This window comes from Myxocyprinus asiaticus, chromosome 27 (genome assembly GCF_019703515.2).
Source record: "Myxocyprinus asiaticus isolate MX2 ecotype Aquarium Trade chromosome 27, UBuf_Myxa_2, whole genome shotgun sequence".
NCBI lineage: Eukaryota > Metazoa > Chordata > Actinopteri > Cypriniformes > Catostomidae > Myxocyprinus > Myxocyprinus asiaticus.
In genome coordinates this window covers 34,496,090-34,521,255 of record NC_059370.1, presented here as the reverse complement: position 1 = coordinate 34,521,255, position 25,166 = coordinate 34,496,090, and the positions used below count along the sequence as shown (strand labels likewise).

At 38.0% G+C, this 25,166-nt stretch overlaps 1 protein-coding gene across 2 annotated transcripts in view; it reads right to left on the bottom strand.

Annotated features, from left to right (window-relative positions):
- LOC127418211 (slit homolog 3 protein-like) overlaps positions 1–25,166 on the bottom strand; it is a 235,366-nt gene that overhangs the window by 187,420 nt on the left and 22,780 nt on the right. For both annotated transcript variants that reach the window (XR_007893387.1, XM_051658665.1), the window contains exons 3-5: positions 22,523–22,594; positions 18,837–18,908; positions 12,585–12,656 (exon numbers count right to left, since the gene is read on the bottom strand). Coding sequence is in view for 1 of the 2 variants with exons in the window: in XM_051658665.1 (XP_051514625.1) it covers positions 12,585–12,656; positions 18,837–18,908; positions 22,523–22,594 (216 nt within the window). In the remaining variant the exon portion in view is untranslated. The remainder of the gene's footprint in view (positions 1–12,584; positions 12,657–18,836; positions 18,909–22,522; positions 22,595–25,166) is intronic.

Here is a 25,166-nt window from a genome sequence, read left to right as displayed (position 1 = left end):
CAACGGAATTTCTCTCTCTCTCTCTCTCTCTCTCTCTCTCTCTCTCTCTCTATGCTGTTTCTGCAAGTGCTGTCACTTTTTCTTTCTTGAAACAAGATGCCTTAAAGCAGCATGTGAAAGAACTTTTCTTTGACCTGCAATTATTCTTAAAAGCCAACATGAAACAGCATTCACAACCCAATTTACTTCCATATTTGAATATGAAATAACCCATTTTACTTCTTTATTCTGAATATATAATGTATTGAAACATTATATACAATAAAAATTTTTTTTAAAAAAATCCATTTTTTTTATCCAATTATTTTAGAAAGTGGATGTTTCATTCCTAGAGCTAGAGGTGTTTGAGGGAAGAGATTGCAAAGTACAAAACAAAACAAAAGAACACAACACAACACAACACAAAAAAGCACAAAACAAAACAAGACAAAACAAAACAGTTTAGCTGGTTGGCCTGACTAGACAAGCCTGACCAGTTCGGGAGACCAGCTAAGACCAGCAAACCAACCTAGGCTGGTTTAGGCCATTTTTTTTCCCCAGCAGGAAACATTGACAAACATTTTTGTCTTCAGAATAATTCACTGATGATTTGTGCACAATAAAACAAGGAAAATGTATTAAAAAACTAAATGGGGTCAATTGTGATTTCATGTTGACATTTATGGGTCTCCAAGTGGTTGAGATGTCACTGGGCTTTTAAATTAATCGCAGAGGTGTATAGTAACGAAGTACGTACTTAAGTACAGTTTTTTTCATATTTGTACTTTACTTGATTATAAATATTTCTTTGGACTTTTACTTTCATTGCACTACATTTTGAAGAGAAAACTGATACTTTTACTCCAATAAATTTCTCCAGACTCTTTGATTACTTTAGCGACATAACACCGCAAAAAAAATAATAGCTATATGTGCAAAAATGCGTGCAGATCGGCGATAGTTATGTGTGATTCGTTGAAAGAATCATTTGAGTTGAATCTTTTAAAATGTATTCTTTTGAACTGAACAAAAAGATTCAAAAAGCCGTCTGAATGATTTGGTTTGCGAATCATGAATCTGAATCAAAATCACAATTGAAGCGCATGCCAGATTATGCGTTCCGTTTCCACTGGGGAAGACAAGAAACTGTCAAATTTGTTTTTTGACTAATTAGTTTGATAAGTTAAGGCTTAAACATTATGAAAGCTGTGAAATAATGAAGTTATGCATAATCAGTCTCCAACCTTTCCAGGAGACCTGTTCATATAAAAGTCAATCACGTGTTCACATTTGACATTTAACCAAGGTGCGATGTGTATGAATAATTACTGTACCAATGCTCATGAAATTGTCAAGCAATATTTATTTTTATATTTTATGAAGATGTGAATGGTCTTTGCCTAAGCAAAACTAGTTTTCTTGTGGTTGCTAAAGTGTTATATTTGCTTTGTAGCACATTTATGCTACAGTATGTGCTTACAAGGGTTTTCTGGATGGTTGCCAGGGCATGCTATGCAGCTGTAAAGGTGATCTCTGCTGTGTGTTTTAGCGCATTGCTACATTATGTGGTTGCCAGGTTGTTACTGTTCTGTTGCTAAGTTGTTTTCTGTGTTTTTAGCACATTGCTCTGCAGTTACCATGGAGTTCTAGGAGGTTGTCAGGTTGTTGCTATACTGTTGTTTTAACTCTGTTTTTAGCACATTGCTATGCAGTTGCCAGGGTGTTCTGTGTGGTTGCTGGGTGGTTGCTTATTGGCCCAAATTAAAAGAGCCCACCCCAACAAGTCTCTGTTCTGGTCACTAATATGACTCAACTCTCTCCTTCAGTGTTCAAATTTTTATAGACTGTGGTGTTCATTTACACTCATCCCATAAATATAATCATTCTGGTGTGACTTGAATGCGCCATTAAAGGGATAGTTTATTTAAAAATTAAAATTCTCTAATAATTTTCTCACCCTCATTCGATCCAAGATGTGTATGACTTTCTTTTTTTTTTTTGCAGAACACAAACGATTTTCAGAAGAATATTGCTGTTATGTAGGTCAATTCAATGCAAGTGAATGGTGGCCAGACCTTTGAAGGTCCAAAAAGCACATAAATGCAGCATAAAAGTAATCTATAAGACTCCAGTGGTTTCATCAATATCTTCTGAATGGATCCAATTGGTTTTGGGTGACAATAGACCAAAATATAACTCCTTTTTTTTTTTTTTTCGATTATAAATCTTGACATTAGCAGTCTCCTTGGCGATCAGGATTTCAAGCTTGATTACACTTCCTATAGCACCATCTAGGGCTCTGCGTATGTGTCAAGCACTAGAAAGTTAAATCGAGCTTGACATCATGATCGTGCCAAGAGATTGCATGGCAAGATATACCTTGAAAATGAGTTACGATTTGGTTTGTTCTCACCCAAAACCAACTGAATCGCTTCAGAACACATGGATTTAACCACTGTAGTAGAATGGATAACTTTATGCTCCCTTAATTTGCTTTTAGTATCTTGAAATATCTGGCCACCAATCGTCACTTGCATTGAATTGACCTATAAAGCTGAAATATTCTTCTAAAAATCTTTGTTTGTGTTCTGCAGATGAAAGAAAGTCATACACATCTAGGATGGCATGAGGGTGAATAAATGATGAGCACCACCAATCAAATAAGTTGCCATGGGTTTAATGAACTGTTCCGTAATTTATGCGATTTACTTGTACTTTTGATACTAATGGATTAATGTGTAATGTATTAAAATCAGTTACTTTAATACTTTTACTTAAGTTGTTTTCTCATGAGCTACTTTAACTTTTACTTGAGTCAATTTCCATGAAGGTATCTTTACTTTTTCTCAAGTATAACAAATGGATACTTTATACAACACTGATTAATCGTCATTACATGCATTTCCCTCCAGGTTTCCTCTCACATTCTTCAGCAGCCAAACAGCTGATTAATAGAGTTATGAAGAGTACGAATCAGATAACCAAGAAGTCACACAATCTTTAAACATTAATACTGCTGTACAACACCATTTTCTACAACGATCTTTGACACTGTATAGATTTATCTTATAATACTTAGTATTAAAACATCTGGTATTGCAATAATGAAGCAGCACAGATTGCAAGGTTAATTTTTTAAAATAAATCACTCATTTATCTACATTACTCATTGACCCATAACTCTCTCTCGCATTCTCTCTCTGGTGGGGCTGTGTAGGTGTACAGCAGACTTCACAGGCTTGTATGAGTGACAAAGGGCTGCTCTGCACCAATAGTAGAAGACGTTAGAAGAATCCCTTCAGTGCAACACTCACAGCAGTGCAGTTTTTGGAACACTGGGTGGCTCTGTGGACCCCACACAATGTTGGAGATTTATTCATGCTACAGACCAACCCCATCTCTTCCATAAATACAGCACACAGTGTTCCCACAGGCCACCAATTCTCTGACTTTAGTCAACTTGTCATTCAGGCCTTTTAGAAAACCATCCCCTCCACCTGGTCTCATGTGTCTGATTGAGGCACCAAAGAGTGCGGGGAGAAGATAGGATTTCAAAACATGCTGTGAAATATATTACATTATATAATAAATATATTATAAAAAGACTACAAGCCAACAGTCTTCTGTAAAATTCAATGATTTTTTTTTTTTTTTTACCTTGCAGATTTAGCAATGAAAGTCTGATATTAAATTACCATGGTTTCACAACGGCAAACATACTGCCACTGGATTTTACATGGTATCCAGAGATTGTGCTTTTAACAAGCCACAGAGGAAACTAAACAAACTTCTCAAAATCGTTTTCACGCGTTTGCTAACATATTTATTTGTAATCTCTTGCAACAATGTGCAAAGGAGGCCTAAACTGTATCTAAATTTTAACAACTAAACGTTCCCTCTAACGCAAATATTTTTTCCTTTATTTGGACGCTAAATTGCTTACACATGTAATGGGATATTTCAGTGCACACAACAAACACATAAACCTCCTGTCCAAAAAAATATATAGCCAGCATTTTAGATTTTGCCTTCAGCTGAAAACTACAAATTGCAGTTGAGGTGAGAATCTGGCTGCTGACTTACATAGCACATCTGCATACAGATCCTCATGTGGACAATTTTCCGAAGTTTGATAAACTTATTGAGGCTGTGTGAGCTTCCAAATTTGAATCGAGTAACAAATCAGCATTTTGGACGAATTTCTGAACTAAATCTCAGCAAGTCAGTTTACTCAGCAGCCATCTTGGCAACACCCTCTGGCAGTTATTTTCAGCCATACAGCTCTTATCTACTTGAATGGTTAAAAATTTCCAAAGCTGTTGGTCAAGTTACATTCCAATAACTTATTTTAAATCAGGAATAAAATATGACAACAATGGTATCATAAATTGCGCTAATTTTAGCTAAACTAACACAATAGGTAGTCCAGCTAATGCACATATGCATAGAAGAGTAAAAAAGGGCAATTTCTCCATCGAAAAAGTGATTGGCTTTTTTAAATGAAAGGCAGGACTTCAGCCACCATATTGAGAGTTACGATTCTCCCATTCATTTTTACATGAATGGACATTCTCCTCCGCTTTCAAGCTTCTTTAAAGTCACAACCAAGTTTTCAACTTGGTCTTTTCTCAGGTGTACATGTATTTACATATAAAACATATTCAAAATATTAAATGACGGTACATTTTACACTTTCCGTACTTGACATTCTCTATACAGCAGATCCACAAGACAAAGCAAAGCAACTCCAAAACAGTGCAAACAGGTTTATTTATTCATTTATATAATGAATAAATTGTCATCTTTTTTTTTTTTGACCAACATGATCTTGATTTCCTCACATCTGACAAGGAAGCTACAGGCTATGCCACTGATTCTAAGAACAGCACTCAGGTATATGATGAGTAATTCATGGTTTTCAGATTAGCTGAAATTAGTTGGGAATATTAGCCTTGTCTGATTCATTTTCTTCAGGGGGTTACTTCATCTATTACCATCTACCAAGTCCAAACTGTGAATTTCAAATTCCCCTGATGTACATCAATCAGCTAACAACCCTTGGAAACCAGCACCATTCAAGAAAAAAACATTAAGTTTTTAGTTGAGCTTTCTGTATGTAGTTGGCTTTCTGTCAGGACTCCAAAGTCTTTGTAGCTTGTATTTATCTAAATATGTCTTTGGAGTAAATCACAAAGCTGTCTAACTTTTTGAAACCGGCTGAGCACAGCCCTATTTTGGAAGACGCTTGGCTGGAATCTGTGAGGGTTTATTTCTCTGAAAACAATTAGTAGGCCACTTCTGAAAGCTCTGAGCCATAGCTCTATGGTTTATGTGCTTGGGGCATGTTGAATTATTAGTCAGCTATTGTGGGTAGAAAAACTATGCATTGCTTTGCACAGCAATATAATGGCATTGAGTTACAGTATGATCCTAATTACCTGCTAATAACCATTTATATTGTACAGCAGCACTAGAGCAACTTTCTTTTCTTAGCTCAAATTCTTAAATAAGTTCATTAGGTGAAGCTACAACTAGGGTTAATAAGCCATTAATCAATCTTTAACTCTGCCTTAAGTCATTACAAGGCATTAACAATACACTCGGTAAAAACACGTTGAAAAGCATTATGAAGAGCTCATTATTGGAACCAATGAGCTGAATGGTTTGAGAGTGGCTGCAGACTTCTGGATTCATGTTCGTGATCTAGGCTGGAGTTGAGACATGGTTTGTGTTTGTAAGAATGAAAGGGCCAGACCCCCGCCCATCTGTTGCACTGAACTTCACCACTTAGGGCCAACAGGAGCGGGGCAAAGCATGAGGGGAGCGAGCTTGATGTATGGGATAGTGATTTGTTTCACGTAAATAAAAGAAAACAACTTCTCAAAATTAAAAACTTGTCAGAGAAAAAGGAAAAAAATGGAAGAAACAAGAAGTCCTTCGTGATACAAAAACTGTGGGCAAACAAAACTGTGTTCTCAGAGGGAGGAAAACATACTGGACTGGACCCAACTTAAGAACTCACATGTGTATCAGGCTAGGAATATGCAAAACTACTTATTTTCAAAATTGACAAGTCAGTGGGTTTTCTGAACGACTATTCGACTTATCAGACTTAAAGAAGTCATGTATAACCAGGCTGGGTTTGGACTGATCAGGCCCTGATCAGACATGTTTCTTATGGTGTGCTAACAGAGTGCAGGGCTCTCAACATGCATTATAAAAAGTTAGACTGTTTTTAATTTGACGTGCCATTTTAAGACTGAAATTTGTCATTTGTTTCAATGTTAAAATACAACGAAGAAAATATAAGCCATTCGTAGGTTGATTTCCGAGAAAAGTGTAAACACTGTAGCTTTGTGATGCTATCAAACACAGCTCTATTGGTGCATTCAAGTCATGTCGGAATGATCGTATTTACGAGTTGATCGCACATGAACGACATCACAAAATCGTAATTACAAGACTCAGGATTTTCTTTGAGCCCTGATTTTCCAAGTTGGTGTCAATTTAAGAATCATGGCAGAAGCAAATTGCTATCGGTAATAATTCCACAAGCGAAAAACTAGCGAAATCGGGGTAATGGGCAAAAACATCTACCACTGTTGATCTTAAACCATTTATGACCTAACACTAATAAAGGAAAGACAATTAAGGCATTAACATGAACACACTCATTGTTGGCTTATTAAGTATAATGTAAGATTGTGCAAGATTTTGTTTGGTGACACAAGTGGCTCAAAAATTACACACTTCAGCTTTAAAAAAGTAATGCTTATGCCTAGACGCACAAAAAACAGTGCGAGATGCAACACATTCGCAAAAGTTGTCTGTCTGAATGTGTATAGCTGAAGTAGCAGTGTTTTAAAGTGGATGAATTTAAAGACGCAACATTTCCGAGAGGGTTTTACCATGCAAACCTTCTAACAGCTAAACCACAGCACTCTGTCAGCATGCTAATTAATGTACTTAAAATTACAGTGCTAAAAATATTAAAAACAAGGCATCAGAAAAACTCAAGATCCAGTCAGTCTATGACTGTTGTTCTGAGGGGCCTTCACTGATATCCACTGGTCATTTCATGCAGACTAACTGTTCACCTCTGTGGAGATAATTGCACCTGGAAGATTAAAGAGCTAGAAAGCTTCAAACTGGCTAAGGGGAAGGGGACATAAGACAAGATGATGCATTCAGATTCCCTATTTGTCTTAATGCACCAATCATTGCAACCTGAGCTTGGAGAAATGGCAGGGAGTGGCCGGGTCTCATGGGTATCACTGACTGAAATATCCTGCATTACCAACACTGGGGCCCGACTCTGCACAGGAACTGAAGTTAATATAGGGGCCCATTTAGCTACACCATTAATAAATAGAAGCAGGCATGCCTTCCAATTCTGCATTCGCTTTTCATTATCCATCAACGAGGAGGTTTAAATGGCTAGACAGAATGATCTATCCTTCTTAGAACAGGGCAAGGAAGGGCAAATTTTAAGAGTTGAGCTGGACCAAACCACAGATTAAGTAAGCACGCTTGTGTGTGTTTGCATTTAGTGTGAGGTACATTTCTAAGCCCAAACAGTGAAATCTGTAACTGTAACCACAATCTTTCCAGGCTACCGACCACAAATGGCTTCTGCCAGTCGTTACCATGGTAGCTCCGCACATGGCTCTGCAGGGATTTATCCTGTGGCTCACAGACCTCTCTGTCCGTCCCAGCCTCCATCGCACAACACCCAGCCACGCTCAGCTCCCATCCTCACTCTTTCCTCCATTATTCATCCGTAACGCCCTCTGCTCCCATTTCATTCCACTACTTCCTCTGTCTTACTCAGAGTTAAAATGTGCTCTTTACCTTTCCCTGACCCCTGACAGTGTTTCCAAGCCTGCTGGCCACAGTTGGCCCCAGCCTCGCTCTGCCTAACCCTTCCCGTGTGTGACACGGTTGGCTTACTCTCCCCAGCTGGTCGGGTTTGTGGTTTTTAATGGGAAGGTTATGGGTGAGGCCATTCATACCACTAACGTCAACCAGCCTAACGAACCCTGACAAGGCAAAGTTACAAGCCCCGCCATAAACCACTCCTGCCCTGGACAACCTTCATTAGCATACTCCAGTTTACATTTAGAAAACAGTAAAAAAAAAGAGAGGGAACAAACATCATAAACTGTAATTTATAATGTTTTAGTGTAAATATTTAGTGTAAACTTTTGGAATTTCGCCTCAACCTGTTCACTCCTGCACCAATACGTGGATCTGTGATATCCGAATATCATTGCTAGAGATATTTATTTTTTATTTCTTTCTTTTTTACCAATGTTCACACTTTTCCACTTTTCTATAGGTTATTTGTTAATATCAGATCAATGATAATTTGGATGCTTTGATGAATGTCTAAAGAAGAGCACCCAATAATAGCATTACATCAATTTGTATTCAACCAGAAACAACAACATTCATCTGTGCTCACCTTTTTTTAAATTTTGCAAAACTTTGTATAACTATAATAATAATAATAATAATAATAATAATAATAATAATAATAATAATAATAATTATTATTATTAATAATAATATAATGACTTGAAATTACTAATAATAATAATAATAATAATAATAATAATAATAATAATTATTATTATTATTATTATTATTATTATAGCTGCAAGAAGCGTTATGGGCCCAAGCACCGTGGGTCCATTTCCACCCTGTGGCTTTCGGAAAACAATGCGAGGTGGACAATGCATTTGGTATTTGACATTATTCTAAACAATTTTTAAGCAATTTGGGTAAAAATAAGAGAACTATTTTAAAGTCTGTTGTAAGAGCCACACATCCTGCTGCCAGGTGGAGGCGCTATGATCACGACCCAAAATAGTCACATCCATGTGATTAGCCCCCATGACTAAACATACAGCTCAATTTTGATCTAAATCACACATTGCATGCAGAAGATATGAGACACTTTCTGTTTCCCATTTTCGCAATGAATTTAATGCCTCACAATCGCAACACCATTCGATATATCAAAAATCTGTTCACAATTTAGCATCTTCAATGTCTTGGCATAATATTTTCTAAATGTGGTGACAGTCTCATGAATCCCCTAGGAGGAGTATTTAAAAACTCAGAGACTGCAATATTTAATAATTCAAAATGGCCGACATCCTGTTGGGATGCAAATCCAAAATTTAATGACATTTTAAAGGTGCAGTGTATAAGATTCAGAAACCCTTGTTATTAATGACACCTATGGCCATTAAGTGAACTGCAGCCAGCTACCTGTTGCTCGTGCTCGTGCTCGTGCTCGTGCACACACTCCATAGGGATGCGAGCGAGCATCGGCCAAAACAATGATGTAACATATAAAGAGACTGAATGTGATCCACCGGCATCATGCTGACAGATTAGCTACATAATTAAAATTACACAGTTATGATTGTTTTACTACAAACTTTGAGACTAAACTAAAACTACTTATCAGCTAACATAGCATACTGATACACATACAGCAACATACTACCGAACTATACCAGACAGTTTACTGTTGCACTGCAATGTTATGTTGCACTATTGTATGTTTTGTATGTCATATGTTGTACTACAATCAAGAAACCAGCATATTTGCTTACATTTATCCTGTATACCTGACATTTAGTATTAAGAGAAGATTGTTGAAATTATTTGAAAGTTACGAAGCAAGGTAGCATGCAATTCATAAGCATTAGCAGGCAAGATCAAGTCAGCTAAAATTACACAGATCAATCCTTGTGGCACTATATTTCACATGCTTTGCAGTTATGTAAGCTTACAAGTCCAATAAGAAAAATGCCAATTCAGGGTCAGTTTTGATCCCCAAAACCGAATGAAGGTCCCTCCATGAATCAAATGCCCTGCCAATGTTCACTCTAGTTTTTGCTTGACCACGATCACGTTCCCGCTTAGCCAGATGGGATTCAATAGATAATCTTTTTTCTTTTCTTTTTCTTTTTTTTTTGGCTTACTCTGAGTTTGTGTAGGAGTCAGTGTTGTGCTGGGAGCCGAACGTTTGCTGGACTCCATCTCTAAGATAACGTTATCTAGTGTTGTAGTTTGTTGTCGCTGTTGAATAGCGGAAGAGAAGCACTGAGGCAAGGCTCTCGGGAGCGTGCATAAACATCACATCCTTTTGATTTTCACGGCAAAACCGACCCGCTCCTTTCGCATGAAAATCAGTCTATAGGCTTTAATAGGGCTCATTTTTTACGTTTCGTTACAAGCCGTTCACACATTGGCAGAAAAAAAAAGAGTGCAGGGCTCTCTCTCAAAAAAAAAAATGCCAATTGCCTGTAAGGAATAATTACAATTAATGTGTTGCCAGAGCACTATTTAAGATATCAAATATCCCTTGACAATTTTACATCAGCAGTGTCTTGACATTATTCTAAAGTATTTTGAAACAATTCAAGTAAACATAAGAGGGCTATTTCAAAGTCTGTTGAAAGTTCCATACTTCCTGCTACCAGTTGGTGGCGCTATGACCGTGACCCATAATAGCAGCATCAATGTGATCAGCTCACATTACCAAATATACAGCTGAATTTTCATCAAAACCACACAATGCACACAGAAGATATAAGGCACTTCCTGTTTCCCATTTTTCACCATAAATGTATTGCTTCGTCATGGTGACAGCGTTCAAAATATGAAAAATCAATTTGCAATTTAGCATCTACAATGTCTTGGCATGATGTTGCACAAATTTGGTACCAGTCACATGAATTCCATAGGAGGAGTATTTAAAAGTTCAATCATGCGTTTTTCAGAAAATCTAAAATGGCTGACTTCCTGTTGGGTGGAGCTAAGGACTGTGAGTATGATAGTTGTTCGGCTTGATGAGAACTGTACCAATTATGGTGACTGTAGGTGAAACAACACCAACCCGTAACTTCGCCCAGCCCTAATGACTGACAACTCTGATGTGTGTGTAAAATGTCAAGAGTTTTCACATGTTAAGTACCCCAAAAGTACCGAAAACCTTAAAAAGAAGAAGAATTCTTAGAAGAACAATAGGGTCTCTGCACTTTCAGTGCTTTGGCCCTACTAATGTAAAATATGTATAATAAATGTTACATTTTTTGTTGTAATAGTCTAATCATCTTTATTATTTTATTTTATTGGTCAAAAAGAAGAAATAGAACAATTATTAAAAAGCTGTCAATATTGGATGATCTCTATTCGAAGCCAATTTTTTTTTATTTTTTACTGCCAGCTTTGGAGCACAAAAGAGACTGTAATTTCTTTAACTCGTCCAATAAAGTCTCTAATATCCAGCTTGGAAAGGCAAGTGGCTGTTCTGTGAGCTGTGACTATTGTAAAAGAGAATCTAATTTCTGTAAACAAAGTCCCAGTTGCTGTGATCAGCCATGTGTCATAAATAGCTGCATCAGTGTTGGGTGTAATGCATTATTAAGTAACTAATTACTGTAATTAAATAACTTTTTCATTGAAAAAAGTAAAGGATTACTCTTGATTTTTCAGTAATTTAATTACAGTTACTTCTGATGTAATTGCGTTAAATACTGTACAGACTATAGAGCAATTCTATATAAAACAACAGTGAATTTAAAATAGAAATATAATGTCTAATGTTAAAATATACATTTTCTAATTTAACCATGCCCCTTAAATTCTTTGGCTAGTTCATGAATAATTTATTAATTTATTAATTTGATATGATTTATTTGAAAGAATTAAAAGAACATTTTCAAGTCTACCCTTGTATTTTTCATCTGGTCGAGGTTGATAAGGGTTTGAGAAAGTAATTAGTAATAAGTAATGCAATTACTTTTCAGACAGAGTAATTAGTACAGTAATCTAATTACAGTGTAGATGTAATTAGTAGTTAGTAATTAATTACTTTTTTAGAGTAACTTACCCAACACTGAGCTGCATACAGCGACTGTTGCAGTTTGTGAATGAAGACTGAAGAAGCTTGTGTCTGTGTATTCTTTCAAACAACTTTAAATGACGATATCAGGGCTAGCCAATCTAATCTTAGCAGCATCATGGAAACGTTTCAGAAACATTTAACTGCTCAATTTAATGGCGCCCTAAAGTGACTCTCGTGTCACATTACCTTTCACTTGTAAGGAGCACCCCAAAATAAACACTTGTAAAGCTTAACCCCTGGCCCAGCTCGGACCTAACCTTAGCACGCGTTTCATTGATGATTGTAAATTCATAAATTAAGTCTTCCCTGACTGCTAGGCCAAAGAGTGTAGCGTAGCCTTGTCTGTGATTCAAAGCAGAGCAGGAAAATATTCAAGAATAAGAATGTAGTTTGTCCAAGCAAAACATTCCCTCCAGTACACTTTCACCTTTCCATCAAGAGCAGAGAACTAGGATCTGTCGCATTAAGTTCAGTCCAGACCCCCGGGCCATTTAAAAGAGTCACATCTGGAATAACACAGAAAATATCCCTACGCTGACAGCATCCTCTTTAAACAGTGTTTGGGAAAGGCAAATATTTAAGCAAGATCCTTTCCAGTACAATGATCAAAATTAAAACAGTGGGAAGTTTGACCGCAAGCTTTTCCAGGCATTGATATCAAAGGAAAGCGGTGACTTACAGGCGGCCCAGCTTGGGTGTGGATTGAAACAGCAGCTCCGGCAGAACCTGCAGCCGGTTCCGGTTCAGGCGGCTGTGAGGGAGAGAGGACAGGGGAAGGGCAAGAGATAGTGTGGTCAGAAAGACAGTCAGGAAGAACACTGAAATGTAAGACATACATAAAAAGTGTAGGGCAGCACCAAGGGTATAACCTTAATGGAATAGTTCACCCACAAATGAATTCGGTCATTTTTACTCACCATTATATGGTGCCAAACCTGTATGACATACAGTACTTTCTTCTATGGAACACAAAATGTGAATTTTCCAAATAATATTCCTGCAACTTTCTTTCCCATATAATGACAGTGAATAGGGACTAGGGCTGTCATGCTCCAAAATGACAAAAAAGCACTATACGGTATAATAAAAATGGTCAATATGATTTGTGCACTATATCCCAAGTCATTTGAAGCCATTCAATAGACAGACTGTCATTATTCACTGAGAATCTTTTCTGCAAGTTGGCTGTTAACCACTGCGACTGGATAATAAAAGGAATTGTTCACCCCAAAATTTTAATTATCATCATTTATTCACCCTTATGCCATCCAAGATGTGCATAAAGAGCTGAGAAGCATATCTCAGCTCTCTAGGTCCATACAATGCAAGTGAATGGTGACCAAAACCTTGAAGCGCCAAAAAGCATATAAAGGAAGCATAAGGTCAAGGTCAATTTATTTATAAAGTACATTTAAAAACAACAAGTGTATACCAAAGTGCTGTACATAAACAATAAAAAAACAAAGAACATAGACATAGAATAATACAGTACAAGATACAAGGACAAGCAATAAAACAAATCGCTATCACTCAAAAGTCAAGGAATACAGATAAGGAGCTGACTTAATGTCCAAAGGTAAATTTCAATAATCTGGGGCCGACTACAGAGAAAGCACAGTCTCCTCTGAACCTCATGTGAGAGCGTGGTATCTGTAGGAGAAGTTTGTCAGACAATCTGAGACTCCAGGAGGAGCGATGGTGAATAAGGAGGTCCGAGAGATAAAGTGGGGCCAAGCCATTTATAACTTTAAAAGCATATAATAATACCTTAAAATCAATTCTGTATTTGACTGGTAACCAGGCCTGGCTCCAGCTTTAAGATGTAAGGTGGGCCAGTTGGAGGGGTGGGTTTAGGTGTAGTTCTCAAGGTGGGCCAAGTTCATGATTGGGTGGGTCAGGCCCACCCAGGCCCCCCTGTGGAGCCGGGCCTGCTGGTATCCAGTGAAGAGAAGCTAGAACAGGTGTAATACTTTCTTTCTTCCTAGTTCCAGAGAGTAAACTCATGGCTGCATTCTGAACTAACTGTAGGCAATGTAAAGATGATTGACTAAGACTTGTATACAAAACATTACAATAATCAAGCCGGGATGAGATGAAAGCATGGATAACTATCTCCAAGTCTTTAAATGAGAGCAAAGGTTTTAATTTAGCAATTAATCTAAGTTGGTAAAAGCTGGTTTTCACCACAGCACTAATTTGTTTTTCAATATTTAAGCCTGAGTCAAAAAATCACACCCAGGTTTTTTAAAAAGGGCTACATATTTAAGGACAGAGTCGCTAGGTTGCAAGTGACACCAGAGACAGCACTAGGGGGGCCGAAAACAACAATTTCTGTCTTGCTCTCATTTAACTGGAGAACTTTTCTGTCATCCAGCATTAAATGTCCTCAAGACACTTATTATTAGAAAGATAAAAATTTACATTAGAACTAAGAGGGACAGCAGACAATTTACATTAGAACTAAGAGGGACATACTATACATAAAACTAATCCATATGACTCCAGTGGTTTAATCCATGTATTCTGAAGAGTTCTAATTGATTTTGGGTTAAAACAGACCAAAATATAACTCCCGTTCACTGTTAATCTTGCCACTGCAGTCTCCTCGTTTTTGATGCATGCGTGGAGCGCTAGATGGTGCTAGGAAGTGTAATCGAGCTTGAAATCACGATCTCCAAGGAGACTGCTGATGTCAAGATTTAAACTGAAAAAGGAGTTACGTTTTGGTCTGTTCTCACCCAAAACTGACTGGATCGCTTCAGAATACATTAATTAAACCAATGCAGTTGTATGTTTTCCTTTTACGCTTCCTTTAAATGCTTTTAGGAGCTTCAAAGTTTTGGTCACCATTCACTTGCATTGTATGGACCTACAGAGCTGAGATATTCTTCTAAAAATCTTTGTTTGTGTTCTGCAGAAGAAATAAAGTCATACACATCTAGGATGGCATGATGGTGGGTAAATAATAAAATAATTGTCATTTTTGGGTGAACTATTCCTTTAAGTCAGGGAGTTGAACTCTAGAACCAAAACAGTTTGATTCATGAATAATTCAGACCAGTTTTGTAAACTTTATTAATTGATTAATGGAAAAGATCTGACTCAAAAGAATAATTTACAAACTGGACCGCACTACTGCCCTCATTAACTCTCACAAAAGTGGATGGCGGATGTCAAGATTTTCATAAATAATAACTTCTGTCTGTATCTCACTCTACCTATTGAATTACTTCAGAAGACATCAGAATAGAGCACACAAATCCACTTTACAGTGCTTTTTTGTAATTTGGGAGCCTGACAGCCCCAACACTCATTCACTTTCATTATATGCAAAAAAGTGACCAGGATATTCTTCAACAAATGCAATTTTGTGTTCCAAAGAATAAAGAAAAGTCATAAGGGTTTGGAATGACATGAAGATAAGTTAATGATGTATGGGTATGAGTTTGTGTGCAACTGTCTCCATGTGGGTGGTTAGATTGGAGTATCTGAGGCAGAAAGCAAGAGTGCAAACCAACAAAGGGAAACAAAGATGGAAAGGCTGTTTGACTTGGACATCAACAGAGGGCTGACACACACGCAAGCATCTGAACTGGCACGGAGCACCTAGATGAATGAGACAACAAGGCAAACAAAAAAAACACAAATGCAGACCATTCCATCTTTCTGATTAGAGCAATGAGGTGGGTAAGCATTGCTATCATGATTGGCAGTATCAAGACTGGCCAGTAGCTACATCCTGGGGTCAGAGGTCACAGCTGTGCCGGGCCTGATGGTAAAAAAGTGCACTTCCTCTGAAGATGACCTAGGTTATCTCCAGCAGAGCACATGAGACTGGCCAGACGGACTGTGGGCTTTCATAGGATGACCATTATCACGGGAGTAGGGGTTTTAATAGTAGTACGCAGGGTCTTTTATGGAGCAAACCAAAGGTATGCGTAGGAGGAACATGGCTATTTCTGAAGATCTCCATCCCATGACATTTATTTCCTTGCTCTACTAGTCTTAAAGTAAGTTGTTCTACAAGAGAAAGGGTTCTCATTGCAGTATACTGTATTGTCTTTCTCAGCACTATCAGTTAAAGCGGAGGACTCAGCTCCAGACTTGATCCTTCTAGACACAACATAACCACGGCCATCCATTCTGTATGACTTTGTAGCTGTGGAATCTTGTAAAGACACTACACAAATCTGTACACATGCTTTGATGTTAGAGTTTGAGGGACCGAGAGGAAGTTTTACCTCAAAACTCGACCCTTGTTGAACCATAGTTAATAAACTTTAGAGGCCTTCCTGTTATAAGCATATGACAAGGAGGAGGGTGGATAAGTGCAGCGGTATTGGAGCCCCAATCGGGCTAATCAGCCGAGGAGAGGGATAAGTGCAGCGGGACACGGCAGTTCGAGAGCAAGAAAGCCACATGCAGCTGCCGTGTGTGTATTTGTGTTTGTGTCTTTTTGTTTAAATTAAATATTATTTTGAGTGTTCAGCCGGATCCCGCCTCCTCCTTTCCCAACATTAACCTTTGTTACATTGGTGCCGAAGCCTGGGAAGGAGGAGGGATGCGCTGTCATGGAGTTCTCGCCACTACCAGCCAACCAAGGAGCAGCCGCGGCCATCCGTCCGGGGATGGAGACGTCACTGCCAGCCGCCGAGGATCTGAGGCATGCTGCCGTTTCCCCCCCAGAAAATAGAATAGAGAAAAAATAAAGAAAAGAGAGAAAAGAGGGGGAGGAGCGTGACCGTCTGCCTGGGGTCGGAGGACCTACTACCATCCACCGGGGGAGGAGCGAGCTGTCTTCTGCCAGAGGTTAGAGAGTGGCTGAGGGCCGGGCGACAGCGTATCTGGGCACTGGCGAACCAGGTTATTCCTCTCTCTCCTCTTTCTCTCTCTCGCTGTCGCTCTGCTTTGCCCTTTCCGTCTCCTTTTTTTTTTTTCTCCTCCCGTCCCCCTCCCCAGCCGTGGAGAGGTGGGGAAAAGCCTACCGGCAGGCGGGGCCAGTGGGCCCCCAATCGGGCTAAACAACCGAGGAGAGGGATAAGTGCAGCAGGAAGCGGCAGTTCGAGAGAGAGAGAGAGCCACATGCAGGTGCCGTGTGTGTATTTGTGTTTGTGTCTTTTTGTTTAAATTAAATATTATTTTGACTGTTCAGCTGGTTCCCACCTCCTCCTTTCCCAACATTAACTTTTGTTACAAAGCATTACGTAAAGTCACATGTAGCATGAAAACTTCATGCCATTACTGTTCTTGTATCATTAATTCTAAAGCAATTTGCTCTGGAAGTGGGGTCAGACAAGCTACTTATGTTTATGTGTCTGCTGGAATATAACAACAAAGAAAAGTCACACTGGGGTGTCGGATGGAGGAAATGTAACTGGACGTACTAGACATCTCACTTTTAAAAGTGGGTCAATGAGGTGAACTCTGTGAAATTCCTAATTCAAGTGACAACGAGGAATGCCAATCTTACAACTCGGATAAACCAAAACTATAAACCCATAAACCCATAAACCTGCAAAACCCGCGATGGGAACAGACTTTTCAGTCATGGTAAACAGACAACAAACATTGGTCTGCTACACAATGGTGGCTAATTCTGATGTGGTTTGTCACCAACACGTGGCGGGAGCTGCCAACAGATTCGTTTAAAAAAAACGATGCAAACATTTACAAAGAAAGAAACATTTTGAGACATTCACACATAAACAATCTCAGGGCTGCTAACATAGCCAAACCATGGTCCAGACAGTCCTTGACCTTGTCCAACTGCAGTAATAGCTTGCATGTTTGGTCTGACTCAATGGTCAGTTTCACTGGGAAATGTGAAGATTCTCACCAGAAAAGAGCAAATGGCTTCTCTGCAGATGTTACGGGGCAAACAAGCATGTAAAAAAACCATTGGGCTTGAGATGAAAGTTATGAAAGTCACCTTCAAATTCTCAGAGTTCCATTCGGATTTGCGAAGGCATTTTAGACTGAAAGTGACAAGGTCAATAGGGTGCTCATAAAAATTCAGTCTCTTTATCATATACACATACACACAGAGAAACTTGAAGGATATGTACTGTATTGTGAGGGCATGCAAGTTAGCCCTGCTGAAAAGACCAGCATTTTTGTCATAACTAGATCTTTGTCATAAACAGTAGCATAGCTAATTGGGTGCCAGGGTGTACAAATGCCACCCAAAATGTCAGCTTGCACACCCAAATGAAAATAGTTTTTTTTTTTTACAATATGCATCCAGTTGATGGTGTACATTTGACACATCGATTATAGAATTTAATAATCAATTATAATAGCTATAATAATACTCAATGTGTTACAGAGACGTCTCAGATTACATGCACACTTTTGCAACAGATGCTGACGCAGCTTTCTTCGTCATTTTTCATTACAGCAAATAGTGCATTTTTACAATTGCATTGGTAACTTTGCACTTGCGTGATGCTGCATTTTTGCAATTTCATTTTGTAGGTGTCAGTGCAACACACATAAAAACACTGAGTGAACCTGTAACTGCTTCCATACTAGCAAAATTAGTTAGTTGTTGTTCTTTTTTTCCTCAATTACAATATATGCAGGCTAAGGAATATTTGAAGAATACTCTTGGAAATGTAGGCTACTGCAACGTGCTGGCGCCACTATAGTCATTAAACGGTTTAGAACATTGGTGTTGATGCACCCGGTATAGACAGGGTGTTAGAAAAACATTCTTAGAAGTCTTTTCCAGAATACAAAATAATGAAAAAATCTAGAAAATAATATTATTAATAATAATAATAATAATAATAATAATAATAATAAAAAATGGAAATAGGAAGAATGTTTCAAAAATCCAGCCCCAGCATTCAAAACACAACATATGCCAAGTCTTTTCAACAGGGAGTTGTTCGGACAATCATTTCTTCTATCTTTATGAACAGATACTTACATTCTCTCCAGCTGTTTGAGATCCTGAAATGCTCCTCTCTCAATCACACTGATTTGATTGTTCTCCAGATGCCTGTGAGAGAAAAAGAACAACTTTATTATCCAGTCAGCTCCCTCAATTCAGCTTCAACTGATATTGATTAGCCTCTCTGATTGATTGAAATGACAGTTGAAAGAGAACCAGAGGACTTTAGCATGACTTCACTGTGTCACAACAGTAAATGATAAGCAAACAGCCTTTCCTCATGTAAACCAGAACAGATTTCTCACTGTGTGCGGTTGCCTCAGCAGACATGCATTTGTGTCCAGCTTGCCTGCGACGAAGTTCCTCTACTCTTAGGACTTTGTCATATTTCGGGGCCCTTGAAATTTTCCAGATGCATTACAAAGAGAGCACATGTCCAGGCTATTTCTTGTTTATATTTCTGTCTCTTTGAATTAGTGCAAATGTGCAGTGACGTGTATGGGACGGACACTAACTGATACTCGGCACCAGATAATACAAGCAACCCTCTGAAAAAGAGGCGAACACAGTCCAAAAAGCATCCAGTGCCTCTAAAGCGGAATTTGCCTTTGGCAGTCCCACAGGAGTTATGAATAATCTTTTTAAAGCAAATGTTTAGACATGTAACGTTTTTTTTTACAGCAATTAATCTATGTTTTTGTCATATTATATTGTCAGGAAGGGATGTTAAGCGAGGCACTAGATGGAGGTGGTTTTATGAATACCACTGCTTTGAGGCATGATCCAGCCTGGTGAGGCCACCAGATTTGTTCGTAATAACTGCATTCTTTGCTCATTACAAACATATCATATAGCCTGTGCCTCACATACTGAGCACAAGTAAATATCTGGTTCATTCATACAACTGGGGGATCAACTCCACCAAGGTTTATGTATTTGCATTAAAAGTAATCCCGCACAATCCCAACCAGATGGGTTTCGGTGTGTGCTGAGGAATAATAATGGTTCTTGTTCTTCATTTTTCAACATCTCTCCCTCTTCTCTGTTCTTCATCTCTCTCATCTTTATAGAAATGTTTTGAAGTTTTTCATAGAAACATATGGGACACAGGCAAATACCTATGTTTTCACAGGGGCTGACAAGGAGAGCAGAAGACCTCTCAATTGAAGGGGTGAGGCAATACACGGTACTGCTGGAATAGTCTTTGTTATTCTTGCCTTAAGCACTGACCAAGTGTTGGTTTTTAGGCAGTGCTCAGGTCACTGCAGCAAGCATTTCCCTGTGGATTTCCATAGAGTGGGTAAGACAGTATCTTTCTGGGTCAGTCCAGTTATGCAGTACATTTTCATGTCCCCATCATATAGGCCCACTGTATGTATTAATACTGTACATTGGATGAGGTACTTAACTCATATATATACTGTATATATATATATATATATATATATATATATATATATATATATATATTTTTTATTTTTTTTTATTAGTTTTAAATTGTCAGAATATGAAAATAAAGTGCATATGGGGTGAATTTTAAATAATTTCACTACTTTGGTTTAAGTGGATGTTGCCATTTTTGTCAAGTCCAAGTGCTATGCACTAACTTCTAACAAGAAAAACTGGCAATTTGTTAAGAAATATTCCGGGTGTTCCTTTTTTGTCTTTTCTCTAATCAAAATGTTTCAACAAAACATGTTTTCTTGGGAATATTGTTTTAATTGGCAATCAGTCTACAGGTTTTGTCCCCAGTATCACTTTCCATACTTTTAGTCTTTACCAATGTCCATTTAACTAACAAAAGCCAGTTCTTTAATGACATTGTCCTCCAGGAAGTGACATAATTTTTGGTGGTAAAACAACAGCAAAAATGTTTGCTGTTGTTAAATAGATTTTATGAGTTCTGCAATGTATTGCAGTATCAGTTGGCTCTAAATAATTAATAACAACTCTAAAATAATCCATCAATTTATATAAAATTACAAAAACTGTATGATATTATCAACATTTCAAATGTTGGTTACAGGGTTCCCATAATTTTTGACAAATGAATTTCCAAGACCTTTCCAGGTGTCTGTGATTTCTTTATACAGATTTGTGAACCTTTTCTAATCTAATTCACCGAAAAACAGTGACTCAAAAGTATGATTCGCTGACAAATCGGAAATAACAATGAAGTTTTCCACTGCAAATTAATTATTTTAGACCAGAGAAAAACTAGAGAAATTGATATTCACCATATTTGGATATTCACGATATTCACCCATTCACATTTAAGATTTTTATAATTTTATATCACTTTTCCTGGCCAGGAAAACACAATTTTAAAATCCCCTAATATTAACAGGTTTTCCATGACCATGGGAACCCTGCTGGTTAAAAACGATAAAAAATGAATTTACCTTATTTGTTAATGAACTCATTAAAGATAACTCTTTATCCCTCACTGAGCAATGGCTGAGTGCTGTTAATTTTCCTGCCTGTTAATTTCATTGCTACTTTATAAAAAATCAGGTTACAAATAATAAACTGCGTGAGCTTGTCCAGAGCATATTTCTAGAAATTTTGAATACCCTTTTTAGAAATTCTTGTTTAAATTACAACACAAACATATTTATTTTTAAAAGTTGCAGAGTTCAAAAGGTTCTGCATTACAGGAATAACCTCCCTGGGTGAAGCCCCTTTATGGGAGAGTCCAGAGGTGTGATTGGAGGCTTGTTCTGTGCTATCAGATTTAGGGGATCACGATCCAAGTCTTCCAGAGAGATAAGGGGCTGCAGAGGCTATTCACGAGGCCCAGGGAGAGGCTGGTTTTGGTGCATGCCATGGCCGTTAATCACAAACCACATTAAACTGCCTAAGCGCTGCCCACCAGCCACTGCCACTGCTTACTACTACTCTCTTGGGCGTTTATATTTTTTCTTCTTTTTTTTCACTTGTTTATTTTTATCTCCATTCCTCTCTCTTTACAGGCTCTCATTCAGGAAGAAAACAGCACAGAGAAATACATGATTACTGTCATTAAGTGGCTAGCACACTTTCTCTCTAGAAGAGCACAGATTATGGCTGCCCTGCACCGCTCAGAGCAGTCATCCGTCGTTGGTTTATTTGAGAGGTTTGGTAATGCATTTCTGGTATCGAATATACAAATGCTTAATAGAAATACATCATTAGTAATATGTTGGTCTCAGTCACCATTCACTTTCTTTGCATCTTTTTTCCATACAGTGAAAGTGAATGGTGACTGAGGCTGTCGATCTGCCTAACATCTCTTTTTGTGTTCCACAAAAAAACTTTTAAAGACATTTTAAAAAAGGAAGTTGTCATAGCCAAACCTCAACAATCTGACATCAGATCATGGCTGCTCTTCACCTTTCAGAGCAGTCATCCATCATCTGTTTATTTTAGGATTTGGTAATGTATTTCTAGTATGGAATATACAGTTACATTTTCTTCAAACTTGAGAACAAGTTTAAAGTTTGAGTCTAAGCCAATGACTTCATGCAAGGTTCAGTAAAAAGGGTCGAGTTAAATGTGTCGGTTTTACTTGCCTAAAACATCAGTTTGTTTTATTATGACTTGTGCTGTAATCCTCCCTGCTTTTAGCCTTGAATGCTTTAATGGATTTGACTGTAAAGACAACATGGAAGAGGAGGGGCACTTGGGAGTTAAAGGCAGGATTTTCCGTGTGTGAGAGTGAAAGATACAGAATGATATCTTACAGCACGCGGAGGTTCTTGAGGCCAGAGAAGTCCACCTTGGTGATACGGCTGATGTTATTCCTGTCTAGATCCCTAGAAAACGAAAGAGAGACAGAGAAAAATAAGTTAAAGGGATAGTTCATCCTGAAAATTCTGTCATCATTGACTCTTGTGTTGCACAGAAGAGAGAATGTCATATGGGTTTAGGAACAAAATGAGGGTAAGCAAATGATGACCCAAATGTTCATTTGTGGGAAAGTTTTCATTTTGCTTAATTTTTCAAACATCATTTTTAAAGTCTCATTTCACAGTTGCTGTAAGCAGACTCAGTAAACAGAGTTTAAATACACAGACTGCCTGGCAGTCCTCATTGGCCTCAACTCAGTGCCTGCACCAGATGCCCACGGGGCAACACTGTTCAAAGCTGGCGACTGCCAGGGAGACATAGTGCCATGCTGCGGAGTACTGCATATGAGAAGCCAACTTCAGATCTACCTCTTTTCCTCTGCCTTGAATTAATTGTTCTGGAAGCGACTCCCATTCAGCAAGCTGCTATTGAGCTGCCTTGATTCTAAACGTTCCCATGCACACACACACATGTTGGTGCAGCTATCATTATGAGGACTCTCCATAGATATAATGATTTTTATACTGTACAAACTATAGATTCTACCCCCTAACCCTACCCCTAAACCTAACCTTCACAAAAAACTTTCTGCATTTTTACATTTTCAATAAAACATCGTTTAGTACAAGCGATTTAAATTATGGGGACACTAGAAATGTCCTCATAAACCACATTTATAGCATAATACCCTTGTAATTACCAGTTTGTAACCTAAAAAAAGTCCTCATAAACCACTTAAACCTGCCCACACACACACACACACACACACACACACACATTGGTGTACACCTGCCCCTTTCTGTCTGTTGTACAATAACTGTATCCAATCCAATTATTTTCTTTTGATTCGTTTGTCTGGGACATTTTTGTCCCCATCGAAAAACAAGACTGCTAAATGCTCAAAATTTCAAAGTGGCATGTTTACCCAAGGCCTGATATTGTGTTCTGTGCATAAGCAAAGTGAACTAGTCTGTAAGAATAAACTGTCTGAGGGAGACAGTTTGCATGGAAACATTTCTGTTTGGGAAACATCTCTCCTGGCATCTGAATACATTTTACCCAACTAAGTATTTTTCCACGCAACTCTTGTCTTTTTCCCAGACTGTTACCTTATCAGTTTCAACCGTGTGTATAAATGTATACATTTCACAATAATTTGTGTACATGCCTATGGAAATGAACCAACTTCCTTGTTGGGTGCCATTTACAGAAGCTCCGCCACACTGAAAAAATTAACGCTGAGGAATATACACAGAAAAATAATGACACACACATACACTTATGCACTAACATCGACATGTCTCAATGCGTTTGTCATAATATACATATACATCTATAAATCTGATTTAAATTTGTATTGGATTTAAAAAGATTTTGCCAGAACCACAAAACACACATCAAGCATACTAATATGAGCCATAGTAGAAAACTTACTACAGGGGAAAGGCCATTTACAAATGCTGGATTCTTACATTATCCTCTCCTACTCTTCAGTACTGTTCAGCTGTTTCAAAACCTAGACACCATTTTAGGCATCAAAGACACATAAAAAGATGATATCCAAAAAAAATGCTTTCTTAATAGGGATCTCACTAATTTGTGAAAGTTGCACATGATGCCCAAAAAATCTATCTAGGTAGGCAGCTCACTAAAGCCATGCACACACTATTATGTAGTTCCTTTTTGTGGCAGTTCTGACGTGAATGTCCACAGTAATGCTAAAAGTCTCTCAAGCTAATAAAATTAAGATTAATACTTTATTGAGTTTCAAATCAACAAAACCAACCTCCCTACCCTAAACCCTCAAACCTAAACCTAACCAACAGTGTCATAAAAGGCAAACGTAGCATGAAAAACGTAAATGCGTCATATGTTATAGCAGTGGCAGTTCTAGCTTACTTAGTGCCTTAGACGAGATCCGATGTGGCGCCCCCCCTTAACTTCCCAACTCAACTTCCCAATCCCAACATTCTTTCTTCTGCTGAACACAAATGAAAACATTTTCAGAAGAATATCTCAGCTTTGTAGGTCCATACAACGCAAGTAAATGTTGGTTAGAACTTTGAAGCTACAAAAATCACATAAAGGCAGCATAAATGTAGTCCATAAGACTACAGTGGTTAAATCCATGTCTTCAGAAGTTACATAATAGGTGTGGGTGAGAAACAGATAAATATTTAAGTTTTTTTTTTTACTCTATATCTCCACTTTCACATCTTAAAGTCACATGTGATGCCTGTTTAGTTTCACTTTCAGATCTGAAAATATAAATGCAGATTTAGAGTAAAAAGGGATTATCTATCTATTTCTCACCCACACCTATCATATCACTTCTAAAGACATAGATTTAACCACTTGAGTCGTATGGATTACTTTTATGCTGCCTTTATGTGCTTTTTGGAGCTTCAAGGTTCTAGCCAACATTCACTTGCATTGTATGGACCTACAGAGCTGAAATATTCTTATAAAAATCTTCATTTGCATTCTGCAAAAGAAAGACAGCCATGTTTCTGGAACGGCATGAATATATATATATAT